Raw genomic sequence first — 10,877 nt, 5'->3', positions numbered from 1 at the left:
TGTGGAACTTTAGTTAGACCCGTATGGCGTATCAATACCATTTAGAATCTGTCCCAGTTCAATGAGAGGATGTCTAAACACGAATGGGGAATGTCGGCCATGAAGTATTCCAATGACAGTGATCTGAAATATACACTGTATTCCCAATGTAGTGCACTACTATTGACCTGGTCAGAAGTAGGTGTCATTTGGGACAGAGCCAGTAACTCTCCTGTGTATGAAAATCTTTTGTCTTCTTTATCGTTATCTCCTCCCCTCCTCTATCACCACACCACAAACCAGCTTCAACACAGTCCATTTAAAAGTCAAATACATACCTCGGAATACTATTACTATAGTGTTTGTTAATGTCATCTATTAATGTCAGACATAAACGTACAAACAACTGTAAGGTACTGGTGAAACGCAGTATTTTTAACGTTTTAGGAACTTGCTTATCCAATTGGAAAATCAATTTGACAATCCAAATCATGACCTTATTTTTGTTGTATTTATTTCCCATCACCAGAAATATTTTTTAATCACTGAACAATAGAAGGCCTAACTTAATCTATTCCTAACTCGGGATAGTTGATTGACGATACATCTACAACGATATTAGCACAATATATTGACTGGCAAATCAAGATATTTGCAGTTTTTATTGTTTGGTCAGTAGCACCACCTGCTGGATAGGATTAACGTTGCGCCTGAAAATTATGGGTGCATCAAATTTGCCAAATTTAGGGCTGGTTTCCCGGACAGCTCCATTAAATCTAGTACAAGGCTTAATCTGTGTCCGGGAAACCATCCCAAATAGTATAGATAGCAAGTAAGTGTAACTACCTGTTCCATGCCACTGAGAAAAATTGCATAGAGATGGATAACCAATAGAAAACATATCAATGGCAGTCAATGCAAACCAATATACATCAAAAACATACACCATGGTGAATGTACAAGATTAAAACATTCAATTTGATAGAATATAAATACATTACATTTTTATTAATTACATCTCTGAAGATCTAATCAGTCCGATGAAGTAACTGCAGAAAAAGAACTAAGCCGAATGAAGCATCACATATGGGGACTGTCACCACCAGCATGACTAGTATCTATGTGGGCCCCTACCACAGTTTACACAGTTCAGCAGTATCATTAGCTCCATAGAGACGAAACCCAGGATAGAGGGGCTGAGGAAATGTGGTGTGGACTTTGTGGAGGAGGGTCATTGTGTCAGAGATGCTGTAGAAGGACAGAGTACCTGCCTTGTGATCCAGGTACACTCCCACTCTGGAGGACCAAGGGCCCGGTACATTGGTCACAACATTATTGTGTATGAAACGATAACCACCCGTAGAGCACCCTAAACTCCAGGACTTGTCATTGGATCCGAATGCATGACCTGCCCTTGTTCTGCTGATGTCTTTATATGAGACTGCTGTATGAACCCAGTGCCCACTCCACTCCACCTCCCAGTAACAGCATCCAGACAGACCCTCTCTACACAGAACCTGGTAGTAGTTGGTGAATCTGTCTGGATGGTTAGGATATGATTGGGCTTGATCTGTAAAGGTGACCTTTCTCTTCCCTTCAGTCAGAAAGAGTTCTTCACATGCTGTGTTTGGGTCCAGTGTGAGCTGACAGGAATCTGGGAGAAGAGCGGAGCAGAGACCAGCAGAGTTTAGAACAAGTTGTCAAATAATGTATCCACAATGTTTCAAAAATCCTGTCTTTTTTCAGTAATTTACTGGCAGAACTGTAGCCAGTAGGTTACTGTAGATTTACAGGAAAAGCTTTTTTTGGTGCTACAAAAATACAGTATGGGTTGGTACTGCAATATAGTGAATGATTGGCAGCACAGTAGCCAGTAGGTTGCTGTATTCTGTGGCTGTACCCATTTCCCACAAAGCACCATCATTTTCCAGTATGCTGCAGTAAATGAACAGCAAAACAGTCAATACAGTAATTTATTGTTAAATTACAGCAATTGCTAACAGTGTAGCTGAATGTCATTGATTCCCCATAATGCATTGCATTTTACAGTACTGTAACAAAGAATTCCAGTAGCTACTTTAAGATTTTTAGCTGTACATTTTCACCAATTTGTTAGTGTACCTGGTATTTGAAGTAGCATTGCCTAATGCCAAGACCAAATCTATTGTCATCTCTTTTCTAATAAATGGTTAAACGAATGAGGGTTTCCTGTCTGAACTGTTAGTTGCTTTGAATAAAGAGACTCACATTGTAAGAACTGTTCTCTGTTCTTGGGCTCTGTAGGCAAAACATCCACTACAGACAAACAAACACATTCACAGAGAGAGGGAATGTTATCGTCATACCATATTGCACATGTACAGTGCATTGTTGTTACAGTGCATTATTACATTACAGCCTTATTCTAAAATGGATTTAATAGTTTTTTCCCCCTCAATCTAAACACAATAATGACAAAGCAAAAACATATATATTTTTTTTAATGTATAAAAAATGTATAAAAAAAACAAATATTACATTTACATCAGTATTCAGACCGTTTCCTTAAGACTTTGTTAAAGCACTTTTGGCAGCGATTACAACCTCGAGTCCTCTTAGGGACTTTCTCCTATTATTCTCTGCAGATCCTCTCAACCTCTGTCAGGTTGGATGGGGAGCGTCGCTGCACAGCTATTTTCAGGTCTCTCCAGAAATGTTCGATCTGGTTCAAGTCCGGGCACTGGCTAGGCCACTCAAGGACATTCATAGACTTGTCCCGAAGCCACTCCTGCGTTGTCTTGGCCGTGTGCTTAGGGTCATTGTCCTGTTGGAAGGTGAACCTTCGACACACTCGGATCTCCTGAATGCTCTGGAGCAGGTTTTCATCAAGGATCTATCTGTCCTTTGCTCTGTTTATCTTTCCCTCAATCCTGACTAGTCTCCCAGTTCCTGCCGCTGAAAAACCTACCCACACCATGATGCTGCCACCACTATGTTTCACCGTAGAGATGGTGCCAGGGTTCCTCCAGACGTGACGCTTGGTATTCAGTTCAATCTTGGTTTCATCAGACCAGAGAATCTTGTTTCTCATGGTCTGAGAGTTCATTAGGTGCAAACTCTAAGTGGGCTGTCATGTGCCTTTTACTGAGGAGTGGTTTCCGTCTGGCCACTCTACCGTAAAAGCCTGATCTGAAGGTTCTCCTTTTGGAAGGTTCTCACATCTCCACAGAGGAACTCTGGAGCTCTGTCAGAGTGAACATCGGGTTCTTGGTCACCTCCCTGAGGTAATCAGTTTGGCCAGGCGGCCAGTTCTTGGAAGAGTCTTGGTGGTTCCAAACTTCTTCCACTTAAGAATGATGGAGGCCACTGTGTTCTTGGGGACCTTCAATAATGCAGAACTTTCCCCAGATCTTTGCCTCGACACTATATTGTCTCGGAGCTCTATGGACAATTCTTTCGACCCCATGGCTTGGTTTTAGCTCTGACATGCACTGTCAACTGTGGGACCTTATATAGACAGGTGTGTGCCATTCCAAATCATGTCCAATCAATTTAATTTATCAGAGGTGGACTCCAATCAAATTGTAGAAACATCTCAAGGATGATCCATGGAAACAGTATGCACCTGAGGTCAATTTCCTGTCTCATGGCAAAGGGTCTGAATATTATGTAAATAAGGAATTTCTGTTTTTTATAATAAATTAACAAAAATGTATAAACACCTGTTTTCACTTTGTCATTATGTGGTATTGTGTGTAGATTGATGAGGATTATTTTTATTTAACCCATTTTAGAATAAGGCTGTAACGTAACAAAATGTGGAAAAAGTCGAGGGGTCTGAATACTTTCCGAATGCACTGTTTATGAATTGTAGGGAACTTTCAGTGATCTAAAGTTGATGTCATTATTATTTTCAACGTACCTGTAGTTGAGATCTTGGTCCATTCTCTTTTAAGGAAGTATTCTAGTTTCTCTCTCAGCTCAGACACAGTCTTACTCACATATCCAAAGTACTGAAGAGGACGGACAGTGATGCTGGGTAAGTCTGAAGAAACACTGGGACTGGAGAGAGACTGATAACTCTGGGGAGTCAGACAAACGGACAGACAAATAATTGAGAGTTTCATCCATTCTACACTGATGAGTAACATGTACAGTTGAAGTGGGAAGTTTACATACACTTAGGTTAGAGTCATAAAATCTCATTTTCAACCACTCCGCAAAATTCTTAGGGCTGCAATCCCGTTAACGGGATTGATATGACAACAGCCAGTGAAAGTGCAGAGCTCCAAATTCAAACAACAGAAATCTCAATTAAAATTCCTCAAACATACAGTGGGGCAAAAAAGTATTTAGTCAGCCACCAATTGTGCAAGTTCTCCCACTTAAAAATATGAGAGAGGCCTGTAATTTTCATCATAGGTACACTTCAACTATGACGGACAAAATGAGAAAAAAAAATCCAGAAAATCATATTGTGACGTTTTCTGTAAGTCTTCACAAGGTTTTCACACACTGTTGCTGGTATTTTGGCCTATTCGTCCATGCAGATCTCCTCTAGAGCAGTGATGTTTTGGGGCTGTTGCTGGGCAACACGGACTTTCAACTCCCTCCCAAATTTTCTATGGGGTTGAGATCTGGAGACTGGCTTGGCCACTCCAGGACCTTGAAATGCTTCTTACGAAGCCACTCCTTCGTTGCCCGGGCGGTGTGTTTGGGATCATTGTCATGCTGAAAGACCCCGCCACGTTTCATCTTCAATGCCCTTGCTGATGGAAGGAGGTTTTCACTCAAAATCTCTCAATACATGGCCCCATTCATTCTTTCCTTTACACGGATCAGTCGTCCTGGTCCCTTTGCAGAAAAACAGCCCCAATGCATTATGTTTCCACCCCCATGCTTCACAGTAGGTATGGTGTTCTTTGGATGCAACTCAGCATTCTTTGTCCTCCAAACACGACGAGTTGAGTTTTTACCAAAAAGTTATATTTTGGTTTCATCGGACCATATGATATTTTCCCAATCTTCTTCTGGATCATCCAAATGCTCTCTAGCAAACTTCAGACGGGCCTGGACATGTACTGGCTTAAGCAGGGGGACACGTCTGGCACTGCAGGATTTGAGTCCCTGGCGGCGTAGTGTGTTACTGATGGTAGGCTTTGTTACTTTGGTCCCAGCTCTCTGCAGGTCATTCACTAGGTCCCCCCGTGTGGTTCTAGGATTTTTGCTCACCGTTCTTGTGATCATTATGACCACACGGGGTGAGATCTTGCGTGGAGCCCCAGATCGAGGGAGATTATCGGTGGTCTTTTATGTCTTCCATTTCCTAATAATTGCTCCCACAGTTGATTTCTTCAAACCAAGCTGCTTACCTATTGCAGTCTTCCCAGCCTGGTGCAGGTCTACAATTTTTTTCTGGTGTCCTTTGACAGCTCTTTGGTCTTGGCCATAGTGGAGTTTAGAGTGTGACTGTTTGAGGTTGTGGACAGGTCTTTTATACTGATAACAAGTTCAAACAGGCGCCATTAATACAGGTAACGAGTGGAGGACAGAGGAGCCTCTTAAAGAAGAAGTTACAGGTCTGTGAGAGCCAGAAATCTTGCTTGTTTGTAGGTGACCAAAAACTTTTGATTTTTTTTCTCATTTTGTCTGTCATAGTTGAAGTGTACCTATGATGAAAATTACAGGCCTCTCCTCTTTTTAAGTAGGAGAACTTGCACAATTGGTGGCTGACAAAATACTTGTTTGCCCCACTGTACATGTATCTTATACCATTTTAAAGGTAATCTTGTTGTTTATTTAACTTTATTTTTTATTTTTTTAACCTTTATTTAACCAGGCAAGTCAGTTAAGAACAAATTCTTATTTTCAATGACAGCCTAGGAACAGTGGGTTAACTGCCTGTTCAGGGGCAGAACGACAGATTTATACCTTGTCAGCTCAGGGGTTTGAACTTGCAACCTTCTGGTTACTAGGTCAATGCTCTAACCACTAGGCTACCCTGCTGGGCAGAACTGAAAAGTTGTGTGAGCAAGGAGGCCTACAAACCTGACTCAGTTACACCAGCTCTGTCAGGAGGAATGGGCCAAAATTCACTCAACTTATTGTGGGAAGCTTGTGGAAGGCTACCCAAAACGTTTGACCCAAGTTAAACATTTTAAAGGCAATGCTACCAAATACTAATTGAGTGTATATAAACTTCTGACCCACTGGGAATGTGATGAAAGAAATACAAGCTGAAATAAATCATTCTCTCTACTATTATTCTGACATTTCACATTCTTAAAATAAAGTGGTGATCCTAACTGACCGAAGACAAGGAATTTTTACTTGGATTTAATGTCAGGAATTGTGAAAAACTGAGTTTAAAGGTATTTGGCTAAGGTGTATGTAAACTTCTGACTTCAACTGTATCAAGGCAATATAGTTTTACCTGCAGGAAATGGATGTGGTCCTCTGTGTGTGAGAGCTGGTCACACACAGCGTTTCTCTTCCTCAGCTCAGCTATCTCCTGCTTCAGTTGCTCCAGAAGTCCTTCAGCTTGACTCGCTTGAGCCTTCTCTTGGGCTCTGATCAGCTCCTTCACTTCGGAGCATCTTCTCTCAATGGAGCGGATCAGCTGAGTAAAGATCTTCTCAGTGTCCTCCACTGCTGCCTGTGCAGAGTGCTTTTAGGACAGAGAGAGAGAGAAGAGAAGGCTTCATGTTAAACAGTCTATTCTCTCTTTAACTAGGAGCCCAGACAGCCTGTTCCCCACAGTGGGGATCAGTGAGTTCGGAGAGGGTTCTCTCTCGCTCTCTCCGAGAGAAGTGAAAAGGTGCATCTCTGGTCAATATTCACCTTGAGAGACTCCACAGCCTGTTGGAGCTCCTTCAACTCCTTCTCTCTCTTCTGGACTCTCTGCTGGACCTTCTGCTGACTCATCCCCAGTTGCTTCTGTGGAAAGTCACTATTCAATGAGTTATCAAGCTTTATTTGTCCAGTAGTTCCACTAACACCGTAATGAGACATAGGGCCCATAGAGAGTAAGGTCTAAAATAATGAGGAAATACCTTCGCAATATGATAATTGATATGTTGCTATTTAAACCTACATGTATCAAGTAGTTTACACTGAACTTTGGAGTCATGAAAGGGCATATTCTGAATGATAATGGTGTTTGGCTTGAGAAAATGGTGATACATTTGGGGCATTAAAGTAATTATGTACTACATCATACATTTCGTATTATATGGTCATTTCCATGTAAAATTACCCATGAGCACCAGCATGTGAAGTTCATAGGAGCATATCAAATTGGGTGTCAAATGAAAGCTAAGAGTATATTTTTGGGAAATTAAGGCATAGATACATTTTCAACCATTTTCCCATCTTAAAAATTAGGCACATGTTTCCATCCACAGTTTTTATGCGAGTAAAGTCATGCTATATACAAAAATGTATCACAACAGCTTTGAAGGAAACAGAAAGTTTCCGTCCAATTTTATAAATGTCGACAGAACATTTCTTTGTTAGACATGGTGGGGGGGGGGATCTTTTTGTGTCGGTAAAATGTATTACGCTGGACATTGTGGAAATGCCTTTAAGCGCAAATATTGATATTACAATCATCCAATTGGGAGTCACGCGATGGCATGGTGTGTGGTCCTCCAACTAGGATTCGGGAAACCATGAAGTTTATTAGGCTACAGATTAAATACATTATTATGAACTTCACAGGGTGGTGAAAGTGCACACCTTTCCAAGTCAGTTTGGTGGATTCACACCACTGGTGGAAAACATTTGCAGATTTTCTTTATGCATATTTTTAAAATATTTGCATGAGAATCTATTGCCAATTGGATGGAAACCTAGCAACTAATGGCTTTGATTTCTGGTCAAACAGATGGACAATGGGGTATTAGACAACATCTACCAGAAAAAAAGTCTTAAAATGTATTAGAAATACATCAATTACAGACCCCTGCCAATTAATATCAACACTTATATTTCGTTTGGATAAATGATTTTGGATGAAAAACGTTCCCGTTTTAAACAAGATATTTTGTCACGAAAAGATGCTTGACTATGCATATAATTGACAGATTTGGAAAGAAAACACTCTGACGTTTCCAAAACTGCAAAGACATTGTCTATGAGTGCCACAGAACTAATGCTACAGGCGAAACCAAGATGAAACTTCAAACAGGAAGTGAGCCAGATTTTTGAGGCGCTGTGTTCCAATGTCTCCTTATATGGCTGTGAATGCGCCAGGAACGAGCCTACACTTTCTGTCGTTTCCCCAAGGTGTCTGCAGCATTGTGACATATTTGTAGGCATATAATTGGAAGATTAACCATAAGAGACTACATTTACCAGGTGTCCGCCTGGTGTCCTCCGTCGAAATTGGTGCGTAATCTCCAGCTGCATGTATTTTTCCATGTGATTCAGAGGAGAAACCAAACTGCCACAAATGACTTATCATCTAATAGATATGTGAAAAACACCTTGAGGATTGATTCTAAACAACGTTTGCCATGTTTCTGTCGATATTATGGAGTTAATTTGGAAAAATGTTCTGCGTTTTGATGACTGAATTTTCGGGTTTTTTTCTCAGCCAAACGTGATGAACAAAAGGGAGCGATTTCTGCTATACAAATAATCTTTTTGGAAAAACTGAACATTTGCTATCTAACTGAGAGTCTCCTCATTGAAAACATCCGAAGTTCTTCAGAGGTAAATGGTTTTATTTGAATGCTTTTCTTGTTTTTGTGAAAATGTTGCCTGCTGAATGCTAGGCTTAATGCTATGCTAGCTATCAATACTCTTACACAAATGCTTGTTTTGCTATGGCTGAAAAGCATAATTTGAAACTCTGAGATGACAGTGTTGTTAACAAAAGGCTAAGCTTGAGAGCCAATATATTTATTTCATTTCATTTGCGATTTTCATGAATAGTTAACATTGCTATAATTACGATCCCGGATACGGGATTGCTAGTCGCAACAGGTTAACGGCAGAAGCACTGCAAGGACGACTGTCGCCAGGAAATGTCCCGCCATCACAGGATCCTTCTGAGCCGGTGTAGGAACCTGACTAAAACAGAAAAGCAAGCTGATTTAGTTTAATTAACATAAAATTATAATTTTTGTTTTTTACCCGCTTTTTTTTCATTTTTTGAACTTCATTATCCACCTGTACAGTAGGTGGCGGAATGCACATATAATTGTTGCGAATGCCATTATACCAAAAATGGGGAAGACGACTAGTTTTCATGCAATTTCTTTCACTTGAGAAATACTGCTGCAAACATCTTAAGTGAGATGTAAAATTGCGCACCTAACACCTCCTCTGCAAAAAATGTGCAAATGAATTACGGATTTCTTGCGTCATCATAGATTAATTCAGACTATTTTGAGAAAGTGTACTGGTTTACGGCATCTCGAGGGACAAACGGTAACATTGCGTTTTTCAAGCGTAGGTATGTTAAGGGTATATGCGAGCGCAGACGTTCACTTCGCCTAGCCGAACCTATATGTGCGGAAGAGTGTGCAAAGCTGTCATCAAGGCAAAGGGCGGCCACTTTGAAGAATCTCAACTAGAAAAATCTATTTTGATTTGTTTAACCTTTTTGGGTTACTACATGATTCCATATGCGTTATTTCATAGTTTTGAAGTCTTCACCATTATTCTACAATGTAGAAAATAGTAAAAATAGAGAAAAACCCTTGAATGAGTAGGTGTGTCCAAACTTCTGACTGGTACTTTATATTCTCACAGTTTGTGTTACTTCTGCTGTGGGTCAATTATATTTCAAATATATATAATTCAAACAGACTTAGTTCCTACTGTATCTTTAAGTCTTTGTTCATCAGACAGTCACCAACATGTTGAACAGGTCCTACCTGTTTCTCAGTTCTCTCTGCTGCAGCTGACACTGTATCATGGCCTTTATGTACATCCATCACACACAGCATACAGATACACTGCTGATGTGTACGACAGTAAAACTCCAGCAGTTTGTCATGATGAGAGCAGATCTTCTCCTGTAGTCGAGCTGTGGCTTTAATCAATTTGTGCTTCTTAAAGGCAGGAACTTCATAGTGAGGTTGGAGGTGAGTCTCACAGTAAGAGGCCAAACACGCCAGACAGGACATGAGGGCTTTCTGCTTTCTGGTCCCAGTGCAGAAATCACACGCCACATCTCCAGGTCCAGCGTAGCACAGAGTAGGAGGGGTAGCAGCCTGGAGTACTGTCTTCTTCAGTTTCTCAACTACCTCAGCCAACATGTTATTTTTCCTCAGAGTAGGTCTTGGAGTGAAGGTCTGTCTGCACTGGGGACAGCTATAGACCCCTTTCAGAACATTCTTATCCCAGCAGTCCTCAATACACCTCCAACAGTAACTGTGTCCACAGGCAGTAGTGACTGGCTCCTTCAGTAGATCCAGACAGACAGAACAACAGAACTGGTCCTGATCCAGGAGAACTCCTTGCTGAGCCATTTGGACTGTTGTTCACTCTCACACAGACAGATACTCCGATCAGCTTTGTTTTCTCAGGAGAGAGTTTGTGGGAGGGAGAGGGACTTCCTGGTTCTGGCCAGAGGGGTGGGGTTAGAAAGAGAGAGAGAGAAAACTGGGGTGTGTTCAGCAGGACGCAACGTTTTAGAACATTCAGATATAAATATGTTATGTAGAATTAACATGCCACTCCGAAATGTAGAATAAGGAATCACTTCGGCTCTATTTGTGTATTTCTATCTGCAATGTTCAAGAACATTTTGCAATTGAACGTGGCCCTGCAGGCAACTTCAAGAGAGAAACAAACCGTTTTGTTCCTAGGTTAGGGCCCGAAGTTTAATATGGAATAAATCAAACAATTAAACATTCTCAAATGTGAGTTATAAGAATATATGAAGTATGTTGTTCAAGGTTCCAGTT

The 10,877-nt window shown here is 40.9% G+C and overlaps 1 protein-coding gene across 1 annotated transcript; it reads right to left on the bottom strand.

Annotated features, from left to right (window-relative positions):
• Positions 1–961: 961 nt before the first annotated feature.
• Positions 962–10,501, bottom strand: LOC124039575 (tripartite motif-containing protein 16-like). Its single transcript, XM_046355691.1, has 6 exons — positions 9,843–10,501; positions 6,799–6,894; positions 6,392–6,625; positions 3,881–4,040; positions 2,227–2,274; positions 962–1,633 (listed from the first exon to the last, which is right to left on the bottom strand). The coding sequence occupies exons 1-6, from the start codon at positions 10,437–10,439 to the stop codon at positions 1,110–1,112; spliced, it is 1,659 nt and encodes a 552-aa protein (XP_046211647.1). The 5' UTR covers positions 10,440–10,501; the 3' UTR covers positions 962–1,109.
• Between the last annotated feature and the right edge of the window lie 376 nt (positions 10,502–10,877).

This window comes from Oncorhynchus gorbuscha, linkage group LG01, assembly GCF_021184085.1.
Source record: "Oncorhynchus gorbuscha isolate QuinsamMale2020 ecotype Even-year linkage group LG01, OgorEven_v1.0, whole genome shotgun sequence".
NCBI classification, from domain to species: Eukaryota; Metazoa; Chordata; class Actinopteri; order Salmoniformes; family Salmonidae; genus Oncorhynchus; species Oncorhynchus gorbuscha.
Note: the sequence above shows the minus strand (reverse complement) of the source record. Positions and strands in the feature narration are given on the sequence as shown.